General features: G+C 58.1%; 3 protein-coding genes across 3 annotated transcripts; 2 read left to right on the forward strand and 1 right to left on the reverse strand.

Moving 5' to 3' along the window:
- Nucleotides 1-1,709: 1,709 nt before the first annotated feature.
- On the reverse strand, nt 1,710-10,666 carry PTRH1 (peptidyl-tRNA hydrolase 1 homolog). The gene is given in 6 exon segments (XM_089913778.1): nt 1,710-9,241; nt 9,309-9,375; nt 9,525-9,630; nt 9,633-9,656; nt 9,889-10,108; nt 10,460-10,666. Coding segments are annotated over 6 exon segments (699 nt in total). The 5' UTR covers nt 10,562-10,666; the 3' UTR covers nt 1,710-9,061.
- Nucleotides 2,727-8,906, forward strand: CFAP157 (cilia and flagella associated protein 157). Its single transcript, XM_089913777.1, is given in 11 exon segments — nt 2,727-2,864; nt 2,866-3,044; nt 4,990-5,261; nt 5,915-6,068; nt 6,501-6,768; nt 7,124-7,254; nt 7,454-7,604; nt 7,972-8,138; nt 8,300-8,555; nt 8,557-8,742; nt 8,744-8,906. Coding segments are annotated over 11 exon segments (1,947 nt in total). The 5' UTR covers nt 2,727-2,801; the 3' UTR covers nt 8,864-8,906.
- TTC16 (tetratricopeptide repeat domain 16) lies at nt 10,560-25,465 on the forward strand. Its single transcript, XM_089912652.1, is given in 16 exon segments — nt 10,560-10,598; nt 10,950-11,052; nt 11,806-12,046; nt 12,374-12,464; nt 12,639-12,782; nt 14,027-14,127; nt 14,227-14,356; nt 16,584-16,798; nt 17,449-17,626; nt 17,628-17,694; nt 18,075-18,216; nt 19,882-20,047; nt 20,569-20,711; nt 20,872-21,046; nt 22,499-22,580; nt 23,633-25,465. Coding segments are annotated over 16 exon segments (3,738 nt in total). The 3' UTR covers nt 25,354-25,465.

The following is a 25,465-nucleotide window of genomic DNA, read 5'->3' on the forward strand; positions in this document are numbered from 1 at the left end:
TCTTCACCAATTAAATTGCGGTTTTGCAGGGGGGAGGGTCCATCGAGCTCCTTTACTGTGCCATTCCAAACTCCCACCCAGGCTGCAGGCTGTCTTACTCAGTTAATAGATATTTACTGAGCGTCTACTATGTGCCAGCCTTCACCCTAGGCTCTGGGGATGTAGCCACGAATGAGACTGGGTCCTCGTGAGCTTACACTAGTGGTGGGTGGTATTATATCACACACACACACACACACACACACCCTGAATGAATGAATCGCTCATGTTGTGTGCTCCATAGAGGTGGGCAAGGCTTCAGGCAGTCTCCCTCGGGGCTGGGCTTCCTCTCTGCAGAACCTCCTAGAGGCGGCAGAGCCCCCAGTCCACGGGCCACTGCCCTGGGCTGACGCTGCAGTCTGCTGGCCTTTGTGCGCCGTACCCACTCCTATCAGAAGACCTGGCTGCCGGAGCGGCTGCCGGACTTTGCGGTCTGGCAGCTCCAGCAGTTCCGGGCCACCAACACCAGTTCCCAAGCAGGACACAGAAGCAGTCATGAGAAAGTGTCCCAGGGGAAGAGGACGAGTCTGGGGTCCCAGAATAGGGAGCTTTGGGAAGGCTCTCCAAACAAGCCCCAGAAAGGGATATCCTTGGACCTGGAGCATCTCCTTCCCCACCCCACCATCTGGAAGGCTGGCCCGGAAGCCCTACTGGTCACTCTTGCCATGTGAGTGCAGTGCATTTATAAGCCTGGCCCCAGCGACCCCCAGGGGCGACTCTGGTGCTAACAAAGGAGGGGGTACAGGTCCCAAAGCTGACGCCTTCTGTGGGCTCCAGGCAGCCTGAGGGGGCTGCTGGTCATGCTGTCCCACTGGGCTGGGGACCCAGAGCTAACTCCTGAGATGTGCTTCAGGTAAAAGAAGGAAGAAACCTGAGAGGCGTGACGAGGAAGGGCACTGGGGTGGCACCATGGAGGAGCTTTGCCTGGGCTGGGCTCCTCTGGGGTCCCCCATGCCCTGCTCAGGTGGGGGAAGGGCGGTGTCCAGCCGGAGTTGGGGGCATTGCTTTGGGCTAGAGGGGCAGGCCCCCTGCTGGCCCCAGGTCTCGGGCGCTGGGCCAGGTCAGTCTCTCTCTGGGGCTTCGGTGTCGCCCCGTCTGCAGTCCCAGGACTCGCTGCACTGTTGTGAGTCTGTGCAAAGGCTGAAGCCCATGCACAAGTGTGGCGGCCCTCCCAGGGCTGCCCCAGCCTGCAGGGAACAGATATTCTGGGAAAGACAGACCACCCCAGGCTGGGGGTGCTGGGATGTTGGAAATCCCAGAGGCTGCTCACACACAGAGCAGGCTGGAGCTTCACCCACCTGCTCCGCTGATGGCAACATCACATGCCGCCTGTTAAGCGCCTGCTGCACCCCTGGGCCAGACCCCCGCACCAGGTACTTCGCATACAAGGTCACTTTCAGTCCACAGCGTGGTCTCCCTGTTTTACAGCTCAGTGAGGTCAGGCCATTGGCCCAAGATGTAAGACGTCTCTTACATGGGATGTGAGAAACGGTACCCGAACTGGAGCCTGCTTTAACCAACCACCGCTGCAGGCTGCCTCACTGCCAAACACCCACCTCCGCGTCTCCCTGCACCCATCCCAAGGAGCCCACTGTTTACAAGATCTGGCTGCTCAAACCAACCCCAGCTGCTGAAGTAACACTGAGCTGCCCCTTGTCCAGCCATCCGACTGTTAGGGAGGGGCAGCAGCCATCTCTTGCTCAGTGCTGAGCCTTTGCCGAGCCCTGGGACAACAGGGCTAGACAGGACCCGGCCACTGTCCCAGGGAGTGCCTCGGCTCACAAGCGCTGGGTGGACACAGCAGGCACGCAGGCGTGGCTGGCTGGAGATGAGGGCCAGGAGAAGTAGCCTGAAGGGGCCAGAGCCTGGTTGGGGCACATGGCTGCCAGCTAGGGCATCTGCCAACCAGTCACCGACTGCCCTCCTGACCCAGGATGCTGCCGCCCCAGACCAAAGCTACAGAACGGGCTTTTGTTTGCCGGGGTCAGCATGGGCGCACTTCCCCTGAGCTTTGTGGAAAATTGAACCAGCCTCTGGACTGGGACATCTTGGGACCCCAGCATGGGAGCCTCTGATAGAAAACATCCAGTTCTTACCATACCGCCTCTCCACCCGGCTTTGGGTGAACTGAGAGAATGATTTGTTTGTTTGCTTGTGTTTTGTTTTTTTGCGGTACGCGGGCCTCTCACTGCTGTGGCCTCTCTCGTTGTGGAGCACAGGCTCTGCAGGCTCAGCGGCCATGGCTCACGGGCCCAGCCTCTCTGCAGCATGTGGGATCTTCCTGGACCGGGGCACGAACCCGTGTCCCCTGCATCGGCAGGCGGACTCTCAACCACTGCGCCACCAGGGAAGCCCTGAAAGAATGATTTTGCTGTGTAGCTGCATCACCAAAGAATGAACAAGCTGGGCTCAGAGGGAGGGGCTTCTTGACCCGGGAGCGGCGTGGGGGTGGGGGGAGCTCTGTAGAAGCCCCTCCCATTCCCAATGGGCACAAAGGGGCAGGGTGGTGATTTCTAGGGCTCTTACTCTAATATTCCCATGTCACTTATTTCCACTTGAGGGAAGGAGGGGTCTCCACAAAACAACGTCCTGTGAGCCTGGCGTCCTGATCTCTGAGATGCCATGGCCTGGGACACCCAGGCCTAGGGCCCCTGTGACGCCGTTGGCCTCGGAGCAGGAGGCTGGTCTCTGAAGCCCAGCCTCGCCAGGAAGAGGGAAGGTCCCTTTAAGCCCTGCCTCACATCCTCAGCTTGTTGCTATGTATGGGGCCAACTTCCTTAGCAACCACCTGGCCTCTTAAAGGGGCCCTGGAGTAGTGGTTGCCGCACAGCCATGGCTCCCAAAAAGAAGGCAGGCAAGGGGGCCAAGGAACCCGAGGTCAAGAAGAAGAAGGGTGGGAAGAAGGATCCCAGCCTGGCCAACAAGCCCATGGAAATGCCCATAAGCGAGGAGATCCGGGAGTTCTACCACATCCAGATCCGCGACCTGGAGGACAGGCTGGCCCGGTGGGTGGGCGGGTAGGGCGGTCCTGATAGGTCAGAGCTGGCCGCTGTGCAGGCTCAGCCAGGGGGTCCTAGACCTATGTTCTGGACGCCCATGGGATGTCCAGATCCCACCCTACCCCAGCCTCAGTTTCCTCCTAGGTAATACTTTGAGGCAAAATGGATTTTCCCGCTCCATCTCAGCCCCCAGAGTTCCGGGGTCTCAGTGCGAGCCCACCCCAGGCAAGCACCACTCCCTCGTGCCTCACCGCTGCCCAGTGGGACCATGCATTTTATAGGATGGCAGAGTTCAATCAGTGGGATGAATTGGAAATGGCAGCCCCCTGGCAGGCACGTGACCACGTGTCCCTCCTTCTGCCTGCCCCCTCCCCCAGCCTGTGCCATGATTCCCTGATCTGTGGGCCCCACCGGCTTCCCCAGCTGCTAAGCCCACTTGTCCATGCTGGGCCTCAGTTTCCCCAAATGTAAATGAGGAGGGTTGTGAGACATGGGTGGTGGTGGGTGGAGGGGGGATTCTCTAACTCTTCTGAGACACGTTCACTTGCCCACTTTTCTTATTTTTACACTGGTTTCCTCTCAGTTATGATGCACTAGCCCAGTCTCAGGGTGACCCTTAAAAGACACACCCCTTTGGTGACAAGTAGGCAGAGGGTCTTCCCCAGGTGATGTTGCAGATCCTCACAGCTGATGTTGAGACCTTCCTGTGCTGGCGCTCACTGCGTCCTTAAAATGGTCCCAAGAGAGAGGCCCTCATGTCATCCCCATTATAGAGGTGGGGAGACTGAGGCTCAGGGAGAGGAAGGCACCCCAAAAAAGAGGCTCCAGAATGTGAACCCTGGCCCCTGACTTCGCCACGCCAGGATGCCTCCTTGCTCCACAGATCAGGTCATTCAGCTTTGTACCCTGCACTGCCCTGTGTGCAGTAGCCATAAAAAAGATGTTGGTTGTGGGAATTCCCTGGCAGTCCAGTGGTTGGGACTCTGCACTTTCACTGCCGAGGGCGCGTGCTCAATCCCTGGTCAGGGAACTAAGATCCTGCAAGCCGTGCAGTGCGGCTTAAAAAAAAAAAAAAGATGCTGGTTGAGTCAATTGTGAAGTAAAACATCTTTCCAAATAACTTCTATCAATTATTCCATTGGAAACCAAAAAATTGTTTACGTGATACTCTTAAAAATGCACAAGCTTCCCTCAAGCTGAGACACCAGATGGAATGTACTTGGGAGATGTCTATTGCGTACTTATTATTTGCCAGGCCACCAAAATAGAGATGGAGGAGGTCAGTTCTTGACTTCCCAGTGGGACAAGGGTCAACCTACAGGAGGGCACCAAAGAAAGGGCCACAAATGCTGCTAAGGGCCAAGCAGACTCCACTGAGGCGACAACACAGGGGTTCACTCAATGGAGGAGGGTAAGGAAGATCACAGGTGCAAAGGCTTGGGATTGCAAAGTCCAGAAGTATTAAGGAGGGCGCAGAGCCAGCAGCAAGCATTATGGTTGAGAGCCTCGACTTTGGGGTCAGACTGACTTGGGTTCAAGTTCTGGTTTTGCCCTTTACTAACTCAGAGATGCTTCATCCCTCTGCGCCTCAGTTTCTTCACCTGTGAAATGGGTATAATCATCATAGTACCTACTTCCTTATAGGTTGTTGTGGATTCAACAAACACAGAGTACCTACTGCGTACCAGGCACTGTCCTCGGTGTTGGGGACACAGCTGTGAATGTAACAGACAGAGGCTCCGCCCTCACAGACCTTACATTCTAGTGATGTAATGAATGTAAAGTGCTGAGCACAGGCATTGGCTTGGTCGCAAGCGTTGATCAGGGGGCACAGTGGGAGATGAGGCTGGAACCTCAAATGCCCTGATATGGGAGGGTCCAGGGAGCAGCCTAGCTGCGTGGAGGCCTGGCTTGTCCAGCTCCCTGGACCTCTGCCCCGCACCTGCCTCAGGTACCAGCAGAAGTGGGATGAGCTGGCTGTGCAGGAGAAGCTGTTTCGCCAGGAGTTTGAGCAGCTGGCCAACAACAAGAAGGAGATCGTGGCCTTCCTCAAGCGCACGCTTAACCAGCGGGTGGATGAGATCACCAACCTCAACGAGCAGCTCCAAAGCCTGCAGCTGGCCAAGGAGATGGAGAAGGACGCCTTCGAGACACAGCTAGCCCAGGTGCGCCACGAGTTCCAGGAGACCAAGGACCAGCTCACCACTGAGAACATCATCCTTGGTGAGGGGCACTGGCCGGCGAGCCTGGGGGCACACGCCACGGGGGTGGGGAATCCAAGGCTCTGCTTCTTTGGTCTCTAACCCTAGCTCTCCCACGGACTATCTTTGTGACCTTGGGCTAGCACTTCTCTCTGACCCTGTTTTCTCACCTGGGAAATGGGGATAATACGTCTACCTTGAGTAACAACAGCTACGTGCTGCTTCCCACGTGTATCCTCCGTGGTAATTGTCCAAGCAATCCTGAGGCAGGAAATCCCTTCACCACCGGCCACTTTGTAGGTGAGGAAGCACTTCAAGGGGGTGTGTCTTGCCCAGGGTCACCCAGCTGGCAAGGGTGGTTGTGAGTTTCAATGACAGCATGAGTGCCTGATCCACAGGTGTTCAAATTCAGTGATTGTTGTCACTGTCACTTTCATGAGGCGGGAGTAGAGTGTCAAGGGGGGCTCCTTGAACCCCAGGCTTTATAAGACGAGTGGAGGAGAAGAGCATTCCAGACTAAGCCATAAAGGTGGGCAGGACCATGCGTGGCGTGTGTGGGGACAGGGGACTGGCCCTACTGGATCGGCAAGTTTAGGGGCATCATTGCTCAAGACCCCCGGGACCCTGCCCTGCCGAGGCGGCCCCTCACCAGGCCTGTGCCCTGCGGTGGAGCAGGGGGGAAGCTGGCAGCCCTGGAGGAGTTCCGGCTGCAGAAAGAGGAGCTCACGGAGAAGTTCATGTTGCTGGAGGACCAGCTGCGGAAGCAGGAGAACGAACACAAGGACTACGTGCACGCCCTGGAGAAGAAGTCGGCGCTGGATGCGGACAGGTGGGCAGGCCGGTGCCGGGCCTTACCGGGGCCAAGCACAGCCCGGTCCGCAGACCTCTGACAGCCCTGGCTGCTAACTGGGGGGCTGCACTAGCTCCTTGACGCCCCGACCTGCTGCTGCTCACAACCCTGGCTGATTTACGGTGGAGGGAAGAAACGGTTCCCAGTTCTCGCGCCAGTGTGGAAGAATCCCTGGACTTCCTTTTGCCACCTTTTGTGACTTAACTTCTATTTATTTAATAATTAATAATATTTACATTGATCAAGTTCAAAATGGTACAAATGGTCTACAGTAAAAAGCCTCCTGCCTGTGGCCCTGTCCCCTCCTGGGGGAGAGAATGTAGAGATCTAGGCGCTCTGGGGACCCCCGTGTAGGCAGGAGGTGCCTGTACCCACTCTGCCCGACGCCCTCACTCCCGCCCCTCCTGTTAGATTGAAGAAGGAGATCATCCAGCGCGTGAATGTGGTGGCCACTGAGTTCCGCAAGGTGGCCACGAGCCAGATGGGGGACACGACCAAGCGGGCCATCATGGAGAACACCACCATGACCCTGCAGCTGGCCAAGATATCCCGCCAAGGCATGCAGCTGCTGCAGGAGAACGAGCAGCTCAGGGGCAACCAGGACAACCTGTGCAGACAGCTGGAGCTGCTGGAGAACTCCCAGAAGGTCATGGCCAGGCACAGCAGAGGCCACCAGAAGGTGTGCCCTCCAGGCCCGCCTCATGGGGTGGTTGGCACGGAGAGCAGGAAGGAACCCTAGGGGCCCTGTCCTCAGGGCAAATACAGCCCCTCAGGGGTGGACCCCAGGGGCCAAATCTTGAGGGAGGTAGCTGTGAGGCGATGGGGCCCTTCTTGTGCGGGCTCTGGCCCCATCTCTGGTTTGTATTTGGTTTAAAGCCCCCATAACTGGTTGAAGTCGAACCCAACCCCGGGGACCCAGCTGCTATCTAGAGAGGGTGCCGGGCTCCCAGGGCCTCGGCGGGCCTCTCCAGGGGAGCAGGGCTGGCTGAGGGCCTGTGGTGGGCCCAGGGCACGGCCACCTGCCCACACTGCAGATCATCCTCATGCTGACGGAGAAGTGCCGCGAGCAGCAGCAGGGCACGGCAGAGGCCAAGCAGCTGCGTCTCCTGCTGAGCCAGCTGGAGCAGAGCCTCACGCAGCTGCAGAAGGACAACCAAGCACTGAGGTGCGGCCCGCAGAAGGGCAGGCGGCGGGAGCAGGTGGGAACCCCTCCCTTTGTGGCCACGTGACACGGGCCAGCGACTCCCCCTCTCTAGAGGGGCCCTGAGGCTTCATCTGTCAAACAGGCTGAGGCCCGGGGCTGGCCGAGGGCCCCTCACCCTAGAATGGGGAGGAGGCTGACTTGTCCTGGTCCCGGGGCCCAGGAGCCAGAGAGAACAGCTGAACCTGCAGCTGGAGCGTCAGCAGGCCGAGGGGCAGCGGCTACAGCAGGAGCTGGCCGAAGAGCAGAAGGTTCGGGCGAGCCTGGAGACAGCCCTGGCCCAGGCCACCACCTTCCTACAGGACATTGTGCAGGTGAACAGGAAGTGGGTGAAAGTGGGGGGAGGGAGATGGAGCCAAGGACAGAAACTGCTCGGAGATAACTGGGCCATCGGAGGTGGCCAGGCCAGGCGCCCCGCCTATTCCCTGTGAGATTCCTGGCAAGTCTGTCCTTTTCTGATTCTGCACTTCAAAGACCCCTTCAAGGTCTCAAATGATCTGGATGGAGTCCTCTGAGGCCCTGGAAGGCCTCGGGTCTCAGTCTTCCCATTTGGAGAATGGGTATCCCACCACAGCCAGGGAACACTGAGGAAACAGGCACTGCGGTTGGAGTTTCCCAGAGGTGGGTGCTGGGGCCATGAAGGGCCTGACCTCGTGGGCCTGCCCGCACCCCTACCGGCAGATGCAGCCCGACAAGGAGGATGGTGACTTCGATGTAGTGTTCCAGCTGCAGTGCAAGGAGATGCTGAAGCACCTGCTGGTCATGCTCAGCTCGGCCATGGTCCTGAGTCCCCAGATGGCTGTGTCCCCCCGCCGGGAGAGCCAGTCCTGTGGCCCACCAAAGGAGCGGTGAGTGACCCTGTGTGACCTCAGAGGAAGGAGCTACGGGACTTGTCCAAGGGCTGTCCTCAGCTGAGCCTGGGCCCGAAACCTGGCTCACCAGAGCCTGTCTGAATCTCAGCTTCCTCACCTATGAAATGGAGGTGATGACACCAGCCCTCTCCCCACAGGCGGTACAGCACCCAGCCACTCAAGACAGGGCCTCTGCTGCAGCAGCTGTCCAGCGTCACACCCTACCAGCTAGGGGACCTGGGCCTGGTGCCTCGACGGATCCACATCCCACCCAACCCTGAGGACCTCAGGCTGCTCTCACATACCACCCGTGTGGGAAACTTATGGGCACACAGCAGCCCTGAGGTGAGGGTGCCAGGGTCCCTGGGGACAGCAGGATGGCAGCCAGCCCTGGGTGCAGATCATGGCTCTGCCACGCTGCAGCTGTGTGGCCCTGGGGAGGTGGCTGGACCTCTCTAAGCCTCCATTTCCTCATCTGTAAAATGGACTGAAGAAAGGTGTGGCAAACCCTCAGTGGGCTAAGACATGCCCACACATCCCCTGGGAGGGGGGCTTGCTGGGTCCTGTGGCCCCCTCCTCCGCCGGCAGGGGAGAGGTGGGAATCCCCCGAGTAGGCCTCAGCTTCCAAGCTGGCATCTTTATTCTTACAGATCCATACCTCCGGTTCTCCAAAAAGGTTCAAAAAGTTTAGTCTTCCTAAAGTTTCCCTACTTTCTAAGTAGGACACAGAGAGAAGACCAACCTCCTATCCCCCAAATGGACTGTTCCGGCCGCAGTTCCCGCTTCCATCCACAGGCAGCCTGGGGCAGCCCAGAGAAGAGTTATATAAAAAACAGATACCACAGGTTGGCGTGGCACCTCTGTGGACGTGGCTGGGTGTGTGGGCACGACAGTCAGGCAAGCAGCCAAGTCCACTGGTGTCAGGGGCTGCACGAAGGCCTCTGGCTTCGGTCACGGACGTGGTCCAGGAGCAGGTCGGTGGCGCTCAGCAATGGAGGCAGCAGCTCCTGCTCAGCAGGGGCGAAGTAGCCCAGCACGTAGCCCTGCACTGTGTCCGGGTGTGTCGGGCACCCGATGCCCACCCGCAGCCGTGGCATTGCCTGTGGGCGAGCCAGAGGGGCCCAGGGAGCTTTGGTGAGGAGTGTCGGGGGCCCTGCGCCGGCCCACCCGACCCAGTGCAGGACTCATGTTAGAGTCGATGCAGCTAATACAGGAACGGACTCCACTGTGGCCCCTTCAAGGGATACGAGAGGAGCAGTTAGTGCTTCCTTGGGTCAGCACCCTTCACCCCATCCCCTGCCGAGACTGGGGTCGGCACCCCTATCCCACTCCAGCTGGGAGGCCAGCTTCCCTATCCCCACCCTGACCAGCTCAGGGCCTCACCTGGCACTTCCTCCCAACTTCAGAGCCAGTTTCCCCAGCGGCTTATGGTGCTCATCGTGCACCAGGCAGACCTCCTCAGCAGTCAGTCCAAACAGCTCCGCTTGCACAGGGAAACGGTGGCCCTGGTTACCGCTGATCTGCCCAGGGGGGTTGTCCCGACTCAATGCTCCCATGAGGAGGGGCCGCAATTAACCCCACTTCATGTATGAAGAAACTGAGACTCTCACAATCACCCAAGGCCAGGCAGCAATTGGAGCTCAACAGGCACCTGGAGCTCCAGGTGAACTGATCTGCCGCAGCCCAGAATCCCCTCGCTGGCCCCTGCGCCCTCCCGGGCGGCCCACCCCTGGTGCCCTCAACTTACTGGCCCGGGCCACGATGCGCCCGTTGACGTTCATGAGCCGCCATGGCCGGAGAAGGGCCAGCTGGGCATCCCCGAGCGAGGCCAGGGCGAGGTCGGCGGCACAGCGCCGGTCGCGCGCCCGGCTCTCCGCCACACGTAGCCGCCGCGCCAGCTGCCCCAGCACCGCCATGCCCACGCTGTGCCGCGTGCCGGGCAGTCCAGGGTTCCCCAGGCCGGCCACCTGCGGGCGACACCGGGGAAACTGAGGCCCGACAACTCTCCCCATCCGCCTTCTCACAGCGCCCTCCGGGACCCAAAGCAGAGGAAGGTAAACGGAAAACTGGGCCAGAGTGGATTAGGGGTACGAAGAGAAGCCCAAGAAACCCCGGAGACTCCAGAAGGCCGAGTGGAAACGGGCGCCCCCGGGGTGGACGGGCAGGGCACCCCAGTGCAGGAGCGGAACTCCTGGAAGTTTGGAGCTCATCCGAGCATCGGACCCATTTCTGATAATAAAACTATGACAAGGAACTGGGGCGGGGGGGGGGGGGCTTTGCCCAGGAGACAATGGCTACCCTACGCTGCCGTCCCTCACTCTACTAAGCCACCGCTTCCCCGGGGGCCGGGGTTCCAAAACGCACCAACTCATGGCCCGACTCAACCACAGCCCTGCGCGCGAGAGGCCAAACAGCCCCATGCGGCCCCAATTCGTGGCCCAGACCCCGCCCCCTGACGTCAGCCAGCCCTCGGCCAATCGCGGCCGCCACCTATCCAGGGGCGGCCATTAGCGTCCAATCCGGGGCGGGCCACGCGGCCGCCATGTTTCTGAGGGGCGGAAGTGGCGGGGCCGGGCGCCCCCGCGAGTTGCCCGGGACCGCGCCACCGAGTCCTAGGGGTTTGTCGTGGGGCTCGCGGAGTGCTTGTTTGACCTCCGGATTGGGAGGAGGGAGCCGTATTCTGGCCCCCGCTGTGGCCCTGCCTCGCTTTGGAAACCCGGCAAGTCTTTTCCCGCTGTCGACCTCGGCCTCCCTAGCTGATAAAAACTTGCTAACCTCCTTCCGGCTCTGTTTGAAATTGGATTCCAGGGAGTGGAGTCCTTGGATTCCGGGGGCGTGGCTAGAGGGGCGGAGCCTGTGGGCGTCCTGGAGATGATGCCTAGCAACGTCAGGGGTGGGTGCCGGGAGGCAAGTGAGGGCCGCGAGGGAGCCCGCCCAGGCCCGGAGGTCCTCCTGGAAGGGGCCTCATGACAGAGTCCAGAGAGGTGCGGGAGAAGGCTAAGGCAAAGGCAGAGGGTCGGGGGAGAAGAGACCACGTATGGGTTCACAAGAAAGGTTTTAAGTACGGGAGAGACAAGATCATTTGTGCGATTCAATAAAGTCCCAGGCTGCTTGTGCAGAGAGCAGAGGTCTTAGGAACTGTGGCTGGTGGGGAGGTCAGAGGGGTGGCTGGCATATAGCCAGAGATGGCATTGGCCAAGATGAGAGGATGAGAGAAGAGGAGGGATCTAAGAGATCTTTAGGAAGTGGGATAGACAGGATTTAAGGACTGATGGGACATAGATCTTTGGCTTGGGTGGTTGGCAGAGAAGGTGGACTCACCGCTGTGGGAAAACCTGGGGCAGAAGTCAGGTGAGGTGCTCAGTTTGGCCTGCTGAATGTGAGGGTCCCACAGGATATGCAAGAAGCTGCTGGACCCCCAGGGCCTGTGGCTTGGGGCAGGGCCTGAGGTGCAGAGTTTTGGGTGTCAGTAGCTGGAGGTAGGAGCTGAGGGGGACCAGGAGGAGGGCAGAGGCCAGTGTGAGCGTGAAACCTTGACCATAGGTGACAGAGGCAGGACTGGAGAGAGGTTAGGGGAATAGGGGTGGGAGTGCCACCAGACCCCAGATCGTGCTTCTTACCAGGCCTCATTTCCACCCCTCCTCCATCCTGTAAAATACCTGAGGAGAGCGTGTAAGCGGAGTGGGGGCTGTCTCTGGAGGCCTGCTCCAGCTTGCTGTCTCTTGGTTCCAGAATGCTCTGGGGCTTGATCAGGCTCCCTCACAGCACATCCCAAAGCCATGGGTGATTCCAGTGCCAAAGGGGACCCTACAGCGCATATTTGGGACCAGCCAGGTGTTCCGGAACTTTGATGATATAAAACCAAAGCCTGCAGGGTTAACGGTGCCCCTCAAAGTCAGGGAGTAGTGAGTGATTACCTTGCCATGGGATCCCAGGTTCCTACCCTGCACAGCCACTGACATGCTCTGCAGCCTTGGGCCAGTTACTCTCCCTCCCTGAGCTTCAGCGAGCTCAACTGTATAATAGGGCTCTTCCACCTCAGCAGATAAAAGGCTGCTGGCCCGGATGAGCTCCAAGAATGTCAGCCTCCTCTCCCTGGGTCTCTGTCTACCCCTCTTGTCTCCCTACCCAAGTCCCCCTCCTCCCAACCCATTCCCGAAGCCCCAGCTGTATGCCCTGGACTGGTCCCAAGTCAGGGCCAGCCCCTCCGCCTGTGCCCCCTGCCCCTACAGCTACCATCGAGGCCATCAGTGCTTGGAGCAAGAAGACTGGGAGGTGGCCGTGCTGTTCTTCTCCCGTGGCCTCCACCTGGACTCCCAGCTGGTGAGGGGGACGGCCTGGGTGGGCACAGGCAGTTGCTGGCCCCGCACTCACCCCTCGCTGTCGCACCTGCCTGGCCCCTTCTCTCAGGGCCACCAAGTCCTTGTGGTAGCTGAGTGTCAAGCCTCAGGGCGGATTGTGGGGAGGGAACGGCAGTCTAGGTCCCCTCTCCCACAGGTAGAATTCTATGCCTTGAGAGCCGAGGCCTACATCCAGCTCTGCGACTTTTCCTCGGCTGCCCAGAACCTTCGAAAGGCCTACTCCTCCCAGCCAGAGAACACGGACTTCCTGGAGCGGCTCACCTTGGTGCTTTACCTGAAGGTGCCTGGGGCTGCCCCAGGCCCACAAGGCCCCACCTCACACCCTGGCCTGCTGACTCTCCCTCCAGCTCTGGGGGGCTTTCCTTGTTCCTGAGACCAGCCCTGACTCCCTAGGGACCTTCGTGTCCCTGTGTCTGTGTCCCCATCTGCTGCCCCGCTAATGAGCTCTCCCGCCTGCCATGTTGTTTACCACCAGGGCCGGGTACAGTTTTGCAGTTTTGTCCAGTAGAGCTTTCTGCAGTAGTGACAATGATCACTGTCCGATCTGGTAGCCACTAGCCACGTGGAACTGTTGAGACCTTGAAGTGTGGCGAGTGTGACTGAGGAACTAATTTTGACATTGTATTTAATTTGAATGGATTTGAAATTATATAGCCACGGGAAGCAGGTGGCTATTGTATGGGGCAGCACAGGCCTAGAGTCCACAGGCTCTAAGCACTAAAAAGGTAAGAGTGCCCCCCATTTGCAATGCAAAACAAAGATGATATTAAACCATAAAATCCCAACAAAGTCCTGTTTTTTTTTCCATTTTGACAAATTTAATGCCTTTGTTTTTTTTTCCTCCTCCTTTTTTTTTTTTTTAATGCCTTTGTTTTTAATGTCAGTAATTATTCAATTCTGAAAAAGAAACATTCTTAAAACCAGAATGTTGGGGCCCTGAGTCCAGTCCTCTTTCTGTGTGACTTTGGAAAGGTCACGTCACCTCTCTGAGCCTCAGTTCTTTCATCTAAAAGGGGAATGTTAGCTGGTCCCAGTGAGATAAGTTCAGGTTTTTTGTTTTTCGGGTTGTTTTTTTTTTTTGGCTGCACCTGGGCAGCTTGCGGGATCTTTGTTCCCCGACCCACATCCTCGGCAGTGAAAGTGCCGAGTCCTACTGGACCACCAGGGAATTCCCTAAGTTCGAGTTCTTAATACAGGGCTTGGCACCTGGAGCCCTCGTCCAGGTGGGAGCCTGTTACTGTTAGATCTGCTGTTCTGGTCCACCTCCCAGATTTTCTCTATTTTTCCTTGTTCCTTTGTGTGTATTGCTGTCTCTCTGTCATCAACTGTATATTTCTGTCTCTTGCTGTCTCCCCAGCTCTGGATCTCTCTCCATCTGTGTCTCTATCTCTTAAAGTCTCTCCTAGATCTAAAGGGCTCTGTCCCTGTTCCTTGTCATTCCACCCCAATGCTGGCCATCCCTTAACTCGTGGGTACTGCTAGGCCGGGGTCACAAGCAGAAGTGACTGCTCTCTGTGTCCTCAGGGCCAGTGCCTTTTCGAGCAATGCGCCTTTCTGGATGCCCTGAACGTCTTCTCTCAAGCCTCTGAGCTCCAGCCTGAGAAATTCTGCTTCCGTTATCGATGGTGAGCGCCCTGGCTGTCCTTGCTGGCCTTTGCCTCCCCGGCGTCCCCTACCTGTCCCTCTCACCCGGCAGACAGAGCACCTTTGCCCTCTGCCCTCAGCATGGCCTGTCTCCTGGCCCTCAAGCGGCATCGTGAATGCCTCTCATTCGTCACCAAGGAGGTGGAGCATGGCACCACCAATGCCGATGTCTACATCCTCCGGGCCAGGCTCTACAACTTCTTCCAGCAGGTAGAGCGGGGGTGCAGGGCAGGGGGGTGGACCGCCTCCTTGTCTGGACGCCGCGATGACAGGAGGCGGCTGGGCTGTCAGCCAGCCCCGAAGCTGTAGTGGGGGCCTACACCTCCCCCAGGGTAGTGGGGGCCCTGTCCTCCCCAGGCAGAGGCCCCAACTGGCACTGGCCCAGTCGGGTAGTTGTTCCATCCTCACTCAGCCCTGGCTCTGTGCCAGGCCTGCGCCAGCCCCCGGAAACCACAAGGTGAGAGGCCTTTGCCATCCCTGCCCTCACGGAACTCACAGCCCAGGGGAGACGTCCCCAAGTGGATAATTACACAAAGGATGACTTCCCAATTGTGTGAAGCACCATCAGGGGCACCCAGGCTTCCCTTAGATATGAGACTTGGGGTCACAAGGGAGGAGGGACTGCAGGGATGAGAGAGCGATGGGCAGGGTCTTATGAACCCAGGGGACTCTGACTTCTTCCTGGGGGGCAGAAGGAGCCTCAAAAGGCTGCTCCCTGGGGCAGTGGGCCTTAGAAAGAGCCTTCTGGCTGCCAGGGGGCATGTGGGCTGGGGGGAGGGGCAAGCCTGGAGGCCAGAAGCCTGGGTACCATCCATCTGGATACGAGTGGGGCTCGAGGAGGATGGCCATGAGGGTGGCAAGGAGGGGGCAAGTTCACAGACCTTTGGAAGCAGGACCCGAGACTGACTTGGTGGCGGGGGGCGCGGTGAACATGAGGGAAACAGAGGCATCCAGAACAATGCCTGGTATTCCAGCCTGGCCTGGGTGCTTGGGGGTGGGGTGGGGGGAACCTCAGGACGGGGTAAATGGGATGGGCTGGATTGGGCGGAGTGTCCTGGGGGTGTTGCAACCATGAGCCTCCCTATGCTGGGGGCTGGGCTTCTGTGTCCCACAGGTGAGTCAGTGGGAGAGTCTCCTTCAAAGGTAGGAGACTAGTAATTACTTTTATTTTTTTAAGATGCTCCTATTGCTCTTTTTATTTATATATATATATATATATACATATATACATTTATTTGTTTATTTATTTATTTTTGGCTGCGTTGGGTCTTTGTTGCTGCTCACGGGCTTTCTCTAGTTGCGGCGAGCAGGGGGCTACTCTTCCTTGCGGTGCGCGGGCTTCTCGTTGCGGTGGCTTCTCTCGTTGCGGAGCACCGTCTCTAGGCGGGCAGGCTTCAGTAGTTGCAGCACGTGGGCTTCAGTAGTTGTGGCTCGTGGGCTCTAGAGCTCAGGCTCAGGAGTTGTGGCGCACGGGCTTAGTTGCTCCGCGGCATGTGGGATCTTCACAGACCAGGGCTCGAACCCGTGTCCCCTGCATTGGGAGACAGATTCTTAACCACTGCGCCACCAGGGAAGTCCCGAGACTAGTAACTATTGATAATTATTTCTGATGGTTGGGATTTCAGCTGCTCCCTGCGATGCCTAAGCACGTTCTAAGCACTCTACTCATGTTTATCTCTAAGGCTGGCAGTAACCCTTTGAGGTAGACACAACCCATTGCCCTCTTTTCACAGATGAGGAAACAGGTCCAGATGGTCTGGGTAACTTGCCCAAGGTCACAGTGGTGCTCCCCTTGAACTCAAGTCCATCTATTCCAAAGCCCTGCCCCAGCCTCGGCCATCTTCCCCCTCCCGACTTCCACTCACACCTGGTGTCTACACTGCCTCACTCACCCTCCAACCAATTACCCTATAGGACATGGGGTGCTTGCTAAAACTGTTTGTTGACTGACTCACAGACCTGCTCACCCAAGAGAAGGTATTTGCCTAGGGATGTTTTCTGCTCATGCCCAGGCCTGAATCTGTTCTTTGTTAGAGTTGTCTTGGGCTTAAAGGTCAGGGGCGTCGGGGAAGGTGTACAGGGGAGTATAGGGAGGACACAACAGTCACAGTCAGGAGACCACACCCTCCCCCCTCCTCAAGTGAGCCTTGCAGAAGTCCTGCAAGGAGGAGGCATCTGTAACCTCATTCTACAGCAGAAACCACTGAGGTGGACCTGGCTCACCTGAGGTCATATCTAGAAAGGGGCCAGTAGGGATGGAGCCTCAGATGGGATTTTCCCACAAAGCAATGCAGAGCCACTGAAGATGGGTGGCATGGTGCTGGCCTGCCCAGAGAAAGGTCCCTACAGGCCTGGAGGTCTGCCTCCCCACACTGAACAGGGCAGGTTCAGCTTGGCCTGCACCCCAATGCCATCCCTGCCCCCCCGCCCCCTGCAGCCCAGCCTCTGCCATCGAGACCTGCACAGTGCCTTGCTACTGGATCCCAAGCACCCACAGGCCAAGGTGCTGCTCAAGGTGATGGTGGACCAGGCCCAAGAGGCACGCCAAGAAGCCGGCATCCTGGCCGTGCAGGGCAAGCTGCAACGTGCGCTGCAGTGTATCAACTGTGCCATCGAGAACAACCCTCTGGACCCCAGCCTCTTCCTCTTCCGGTACTGAGTGGGGAGATGCTGGTCTTGGGTCCCAGGCCCTGCCTTGCCCCAGATGTGCTGTGTGATCTCAGGAGAGCCCTTGACCCTCCCCAGGCCTCAGTTTCCCCGTCTAGCCTCTAACAATCTTTCCCTACTCCCCACCTGGGTCAAGGGATCATGGGAGGTGGCCTCTGCTACTGCCTCTGGAGGAGGGGCAGCAGCAGCCTGCTAACCCTGGGATCCTGGATCCCCGGGCCTGCGGAGCAGTTTACACGGGCAGGCTCAGCCCAGCTCAGTGCACGAGGCTTGGGTTTGAATCTGGGCCACCCCACGAGGACCCACCACCTCGTTCTGGGCCATTTCACTTCCTTGAGCCTGGGTTTTCTCATATAAACAGTGGAGGTAAAATGTCCTGTGTACAAAAAGGCCTTAGCATAGAGGCTGGCACTCACACAGCTACCAAAAAGAAAGAGGGAAGCTATTTTTAGAGAAAAGTAAAATTACCAGTGACTAGCTGGCTATCTAAGTAGCAATCCAGGAGCCCCACGGGCCAAACTTAGTGCGTGCGGTGGGAGCCCCTCCCCCCAGGTCAGAGGGCCCAGAGCCGCAGCCTCTCTCTGGGACACCCCTAGTCGGTGGGGCACTTTGGCCCTCATGTCCCTCCCTCGTAGGGGCATTATGTACCGACGGCTCCGGGAGTTTGACTCCGCCGTGGAGGACTTCCTGAAGGCGTTGGACATGATGACCGAGCACCAGGAGGACCTGGTGCAGCAGGCGCAGTGCCAACTGCTCTTGGCCTACAACGACTTCGCGGTGCACTGCTACCTGCAGGGCGCCTACCAGGAGAGCTGTGCTGCTGCTCAGCAAGGCGCTCAAGGACGAGCAGCGGGAGAAAGGCCTCTACATCAACCGCGGGGGTGAGTGGGGGCCGGGCAGCCCGGTGTGAGCCCCTTGCCCCTCCAAGGCCTGAGCTGGGCGCTTGAGGGCCCTGAGGGAGGGAGGAGGGAAGGAGGGAAAGCGGAGTCTCAGTGTCCCACGGAAACACTTTGGGAAACGTTGCCTTAGACAATCTGGCTACAGCCCTCCAAAATGCTCGGGATCAGGCAGCTGGAAGAAGGTGGCCAGAGGCACGGAAAACCTCTGCAGGTGCCCGCGACCGCCCGCTGGTGTCATCACCGCGGGTGTCACCACCCGTTGCGGGCCCCACCCCCTGGGGGTGGAGCCAGCTGGGCTGGGGCTCCTGGGCCGTGGGTTTGCGGGGCTCACCCAGCCCCCGCCCCCGGCCCCCGGTCTCCAGATTGCTTCTTCCAACTGGGCAACCTGATCTTTGCTGAGGCGGACTACCAGCAGGCGCCGGCGCTGAGTCCGAAGGACGAGGGCGCCCACTTGCGCTTGGGCCTACTGCAGGAGAAGTTGCGCTTCTGCGAGCGGAGGAGAAGGTGCGCGCAGACTGTGGGTGGGGCGGGGGCTGTGGGCGGGGCGGGCCAGGCCGCGGGAGGGGCCAGAAGAGTCTGGAGTGAAGCCGGTCGGCTGGGATCCTGGGGTCGAGATGCCTCTGCTCTCCCAGTTGTCTCCTAAATATCTATTTTATTTTTCAAGTTTTCTCTAAAAATCTTTCATTTTTATGTGAATATTGTTATGGTAATTGCGCTTTTTATTAAAAAAGCTTAAGTATTCAGTAACATATAACTTAGAACATGAAAGTTCCTTCTAATATCTACGTCCCAACGCCTCCCCCTTCCCCTGTAAGTTTGGTAGAGTCCTCTAGATTGATTTCTATGCATATGTTAACAATTGTTATCATTTTACAAAAGTGAGATCATGCTAAGCTGATTTTTTTTTAAATAAGTTTATTTATTTTTGGCTGCGTTGGGTCTTTGTTGCTAAACGCGGGCTTTCTCTAGTTGCGGCGAGTGGGGCTACTCTTTGTTGCGGTGCACCGGCTTCTCATTGCGGTTGCTTCTCTTGTTGTGGAGCACAGGCTCTAGGCGCGTGGGTTTCAGTAGTTGTGGCGCGTGGGCTCAGTAGTTGTGGCGCACGGGCTTAGTTGCTCCGCAGCTTGTGGGATCTTACCAGACCAGCGCTCGAACCCGTGTCCCCTGCCTTAGCAGGCAGATTCTTAACCACTGCGCCACCAGGGAAGTCCACTAAGCTGATTTTTGACTTGCTTTTTTACTTCCCATGGCAATTACATATAGGACGACCTCATTCTTTTATTGCTTGCAAAGTATTCCATTCTGTGGAGGTGCCACAATTAATTTCTTTAGACGATAGTATGCTGATGAGTATCTGGGCTGTTTTCAGTTTTTTATTATAAATAATGCAGTAATGAGACCCAAGACATGTTTTCATGTGTTCATACTAGTAATTCTGTAGTTAGATTGCTGGAAGTTAAATTGTTGGGTTAAGAAGTGTAAAAATTTAACATTTTAAGAGATAATACCCAATTGTTCTCCAAAAACAATGAACCAATATAAACTTCCCCCAGTCAAGGAAAGTCTTGGTTTCCCCAAACCTCCCTAGCCCAGGGTATTAAGACTATTTTTCAACTTTGCTATTCGGGTAGGCAAAAAAAGGCTCTCTCGCAGTGGATTGACTTTGCATGTTTAAATTGTGAGCGCAGGACAGCATCCTTCATGTGTTTGTTGGCCATTATGGCCTGCCCAAATTGTTCGCCCATTTGCTCTTAAATTGTTCATTTAAAAAACATTTTTTTTTTTGGTTATAAGTGTTCTTTGTAGGCTGGAAAATTAGCTTACCATCTGCCTTCTATGGCAAAATATTATTCACTATTTACTGCTTTCTTTTGCGGTGTTTTTGCTACTCAATAATGGGATTTAACCATAGTCAAATTAATTTCCTCATTTTTAGCTGCTGGGTTTATGACATCTCAGAAAGGCCTTTCCTACTCCAGGATCATAAAAATGTCCACTTATGTTGGGATCTTACACTAACGTTTAAGTGTTGGGTCCATCAAGAGGGGCGTGGTGGCAGGGAGCAGAGACCAGCCTGATTTTCCCCAAACTCCCCACTGGGGTCGAGGAGCCTCCATATCCTCCAGGTGGCCCAGCTCAGAGCACCCTGTGGCCTGCTGTGGCCTGCAGGCAGTTCCAGAAGACAGAGAACCACTTCTCAATGGCCATCCAGCACAACCCCCAGAAGCCCCAGTACTACCTGTACCGCACCAGGAGCCGGCAGCTCACGCAGAACATTTTTGGGGCCCGCCAGGGTGTTGCCACTGTCCTGCTCCTTGACCCCAAACAACCGAAGGTGTGTGCCTGCTGGGCCAGGAGGGTAGGATCCAGAGTTAGTACCTCTGGCCACCTAAAGATACTCCCTGTCTCTAAAAGAAACCTGGTTTCGTAGCAGTAATAAGAGCTGCTAATGCTGGAGCATTTACTCTGTGCCAGGCACTGTTCTAACCAGTTCAGCTTACATCACTCCATTTAACCCTCTTCAGTACCTACAGGACAGGTAACATTATCATCACCCCACAATTCATAGAGGGAAGAGGGTAAGGCTCAGAGAAGTCAGTTCCCTTGGCCCAGGTCATGGAGCTTGGAGGTCACACCCTCATCCGGCTGGCTCCAGAACCACTGGTCAGGCTCACCATCAGCACTCCCTCACCGAATAGTTCCTTTCTCAAGATGTCCTGATAGTTCTGGGGCAAAAAGATCCAGCCCTTTAAAAAACAACAATCTGTGAACCCTTCCTCTGCCAGGGCAGCACCACACCATCTGCCCCCTGTCCTGGCCCACACCTGACTCTCTGGTCACCCTCTTTCCTGACAGCTGCTGCCACTGATGGCCAACCTCTTCCCCGGCCTGTCAGTGGAGGAGGTGCTTAACAGCCAGGTGGCCCACCTGGCCAGGCTGCAGCTGGAGCGGGTGGTGGAGCACAGCCTGCAGGCCGGCACCCCTCAGGATATCGTGGGGTAAGTTTCTCCAGGAGGGCCCGCGGGCCCAGAGTTGGGGGACGGTTGGGGCTCAAGGCACCTCTGGCCCTAATCGCCTTCTCAGGCCGCTATCCAGTCCTGGGGATGGTGGGGTGAGTCAGGGAGGCCTACCCAGCGCTCTGGGGTCACGGCTTGTCAGGCGGCTCAAGGAGCGGGAACTAGAGCGCCAGAGGGCCGCCCGGGCCCTGCAGCTTTCGTGGAAGCTGGAGCAGCCTTTGTTCGAGACGTCCAAAGAGCTGGAGGCCACTCACCAGTCCCTGCAGGCAAAGCCAGAAGGCCCAGAGGAAGAGGCCAAGGCCCCTGGGGAGAAGGAGGTAAGTAGGCTGTATGCCGGGGCCGGAGGTCCTCGAGGTCCAAGGTGGAATGTACCCCAAGTCAGGGCTGAGGGATGCACGCTGGCTACAGGCTGGCTTCTGGGCCTGGCTCTGCCAGCACTCAGATGTGTGACTTGGGCTGGGGACATCTCGCTGTGAGACAGAGAAGGTACCAGTAAGGGGTACACCTGAAGGAGGGTGCGTGAGGATGTGGGCCCCTCACAGAAAGAGGCTTCCCACACTTTGTCCACACTCACCTTCATAAATTCCGCTGTGTGCACTGGCCACTGGTACCAGAATTTTCTTAACTCTTAAATTCATTTCTAAAAACTTTTCACTGAATAGAACATATAGAAAAGTACATGACTCATAAGCGAACTGTTTGATGGATTTTCACAAACTGAATACCCCCATGGCACCATTCTCCAGATCAAGAAAGAACACATTCCCAGTTCCCCAGAAGCCCCTCGTGCCCCCTTCCAGGCCCCTCCCTCAGCCCAGCACACCCCACAGGGCTGTCCTGATTCCTAACGCCGCACACGAGCATGCCTGTCCTTCGCAACAGAGGACAAACGTGGCGCAGGCCCCTTTGCCTCTGGCTTCTTTCACTGAGCGTCCAAGTTTGTGAGATGCATCCAAGTTGACTGCTCCTTCTCATGGCTGGAGACAGTGCTGTCCTGCGAATATCCCGCCACTTATTTATCCACTCGACTGCTGATGGACAGCAAGTAAACTGTGTTCAAGGGAGACTTTAACCATCCAAGTACACGGAGTGCCAGCATCCCTTGCCGGAAATGGGAAAGGCAAGCTCTACATTTTTCTAGCTCACATTAGGATACAAAACTACAGAACTTGGATCTGTGTGTGCCCTGAAGTCATCGTGGGGTCCCTGCTGGGTGTTCCGCAGCCCCGTCCGCTCCCGCATCTCACTGCCGCACATTTCCCGCGGCCTGCAAGTGCGACCAGCAGCCGAGAGCCTGGCCGCGAGCCTGGCCGCAGAGTCCCCCTGACTTGGATTCCAGCCCTGCTTCTCTGCGTCTTAGCCGAGTGCCCAGGGCAGGCTGCTTAGGCGTTTCCTGGTCCGGGAAATGGTAATGGCAGGGGAGTTCCCTCCCAGATGTGCAGGGACATGAAACATGGAGAAGGTCCTCAGTTTCTCGCTAGCCATTCCCTGGACACAGCACTTCACAGTTTACAGAAGCCTGTCCCACAATTGAACTAATTTGCATCTTGCAGATAGGGAGATGAGGCCCAGGAGCCTCTTGACACTGCTTTTCTCACGTGGCCACACCTGTCTAACCTGGCCACGCCCCTTCCTGTCCAGTCAACCTCTCCATGCCCCCATCCAACCCTAACCTGCAACCCTCGAGGAGCTCTAAGCGGCTGGGCTTACAGAGCTGCGGCCACTGTGACCGTGCAGCCCGTGATCATGCAGCCTGTCTCTTGCCCCAGAAGCTGGAGCCGGCCCCCAGCAAGGAGAGGTCCTTGACCGACAGCTACATCAGCCAGACCTCTTCAGGCTCCGTCTTGGGCTGTAAGTCCCCCTGCTCCTGCCAGACCTGAGTGAGCCAACGCAGCAGGAGGGCAAAGGTCAGGGGTCAGGGGCTCCCAGGCCTGAGTGTGAATTTGGGCTCTGCTGTCACAGCTGTGCGAGTGTGGAGTGGGAGGACTCATCCCAGCTTTGCGGGGGGCACAGGGAGCCCTCAGGGATGCCCAGCACACAGCCTGGGAGGCCGGCTCTCACCGCGGGGCGCCTCACAGCTGCTGCCTGCTCCACCCTCATTCCCCGCTCAGGCCTCTCTTCTCTCTGACCCCTGGCCTCTCCCTGAAATAAGCCCACAAAGCCTGTGCATGTCCAGGGGGCTTTTACCCTCAATTCTGAAAGGTGCCAGTGTGGAGGGGACAAAAGTAAAAAACCCAAGAATGCTGCTCTGGGTCCCAGGGGCAGCCACGGGCAGTCCAGGGAGGGACGGGAGTAGCAGCGGCCAGCCCCCTTCCTGCCATTCAGCAAACGCGTTGAGCATCCTAGGGCCAGGCCTGTGCTGGACACTGGTTACAGGCATGAATGGCACAGTCGTTGCCCCAGGGAGCTCTTGGTCCTGAAGGGAAGAAGGCCCACAGGTAAACAGATAACCAGGACAGTGCAGCCATACCATGGAGGGGAGTCCCGAGGGCTCTGGGTGCACTTAGCTCCCTTTGGGGGGTCAGGAAGGGCTTCCAGGACCCAGGGGAAGAGGGGTAGCCAAGTGTGAACAGGGTGGAGCAGGGGGAACTGCTGCAGGCAGGGGGCCAGGGCCCTGCAGGGTGTTGGTTGTGGCTGGAACGCACAGGGCAAGAGGCAGGGGGCAGAGTGGAGGCCAGCGCTGGGCGAGTGGGGTCCTTCGTATCTCCCCCATATCTTTCGGCCCTGACCCGCCTGCAGGGCTCAGGGTGCCAGGAGGGCTGGGCTGCCGTGAGCTGGCGGGCCTTCCCCTTGGCCATGCAAGGCCTCTGGAACATAGGCAAGGGTGAGGCCTAGAAGTCTCCCTTTCTCGCCACTGTCTGGGGAAGGCGGCCTGACAGCTACTCTTGATATATCCTTTCCAGTCAGGACCACATCCACCTCAGAGACGGAGACGTCCACTGTCTGCCAGGAATACGGGAGCACTTCGACCACTGTTGTAACATTCTCTGACTCCTCACCGCTAAGGACACAGTCCTCAGACTCGGGGGACAAGAGGGAAGACCTAAGCCTAAGCCACAGCCCCAGAAAAACCAAGTCCACCCCAGGCCACAGCCAGAGGCCCAGCGAGCCCGAGACCATCCAGGTCCAGAGCCAGAGGCCCAGCAGGACTGAGGCCGACCAGGTCCAGAGCCAGAGGCCCAGCAGGACCGAGGCCGCCCTGAGCCAGAGCCGGAGACCCAGCAGGACCGAGGCCGACCAGATCCAGAGCCAGAGGCCCAGCAGGACCGAGGCCGACCAGATCCAGAGCCGGAGACCCAGCAGGACCGAGGCCGACCAGATCCAGAGCCGGAGGCCCAGCAGGACCGAGGCCATCCATGTCCAGAGCCAGAGGCCCAGCAGGACTGAGGCTGCCCTGAGCCAGAGCCAGAGGCCCAGCAGGACCGAGGCCGACCAGATCCAGAGCCAGAGGCCCAGCAGGACTGAAGCCAACCAGATTCAGAGCCAGAGGCCCAGCAGGACCGAGGCTGCCCTGAGCCAGAGCCAGAGGCCCAGCAGGACCGAGGCCGACCAGATCCAGAGCCGGAGGCCCAGCAGGACTGAGGCCGCCCTGAGCCAGAGCCAGAGGCCCAGCAGGACCGAGGCCATCTGGGTCCAGAGCCAGAGGCTCAGCAGGACCGAGGCCAACCAGGTCCAGAGCCAGAGGCCCAGCAGGACTGAGGCCGCCCAGATCCAGAGCCGGAGGCCCAGCAGGACCGAGGCCATCCATGTCCAGAGCCAGAGGCCCAGCAGGACTGAGGCTGCCCTGAGCCAGAGCCAGAGGCCCAGCAGGACCGAGGCCGACCAGATCCAGAGCCAGAGGCCCAGCAGGACCGAAGCCAACCAGATTCAGAGCCAGAGGCCCAGCAGGACCGAGGCTGCCCTGAGCCAGAGCCAGAGGCCCAGCAGGACCGAGGCCGACCAGATCCAGAGCCGGAGGCCCAGCAGGACTGAGGCAGCCCTGAGCCAGAGCCAGAGGCCCAGCAGGACCGAGGCCATCTGGGTCCAGAGCCAGAGGCCCAGCAGGACCGAGGCCAACCAGATCCAGAGCCAGAGGCCCAGCAGGACCGAGGCCAACCAGATCCAGAGCCGGAGGCCCAGCAGGACCGAGGCCATCCAGGTCCAGAGCCAGAGGCCCAGCAGGACCGAGGCCGACCCGATCCAGAGCCGGAGGCCCAGCAGGACCGAGGCCGCCCTGAGCCACAGCCAGAGGCCCAGCAGGACCGAGGCCGCCTGGAGCCCAAGGCGAAAGCTCGACAAGACTAAGGCCACCCAGGGCTCAAGGCAGAGGCTCAGAAAGGCCAAGGGTGCCCATGGCCAGAGCTGGAGACCCAGAAAGGCTGGTGCCACCCGGGACTGGAGCTGGAAACTGATCCAAAGTCCCAGCAAGATCAAGACTTTCTATGACCCAAGTTGGAGCCCCTGCAACACCGAGGCCACTGAAGGCCAGAGCCAGAGGCCCAGCCAGTCCAAGGCTGCCCAGAGCTGGAGCCAGAGCACAAGTCCAGGTTCCGGCAAGACCGAGGTCACCTGGGGACTGAGCCCAAGTCTCAGCAACACACAGACCACCCAGGGCCTGAGACAGAACCCCAGCCCCGGCAGTTAGGTTACTGTCTGAAGGGGCCGCTCGGCCCCTTCACTTCTTGCTGGGCTGCGGGCGATTCTGCCCCTACCACTGGCCACTCAGCAAGGCAGCCTCCTCCAGAGCAATGAGAACC

The sequence above is a fragment of the Delphinapterus leucas genome, chromosome 6 (genome assembly GCF_059928025.1).
Source record: "Delphinapterus leucas isolate spDelLeu-1000000601 "Yukka" chromosome 6, BTC_Dleu_Yukka2, whole genome shotgun sequence".
Classification (NCBI taxonomy): Eukaryota; Metazoa; Chordata; class Mammalia; order Artiodactyla; family Monodontidae; genus Delphinapterus; species Delphinapterus leucas.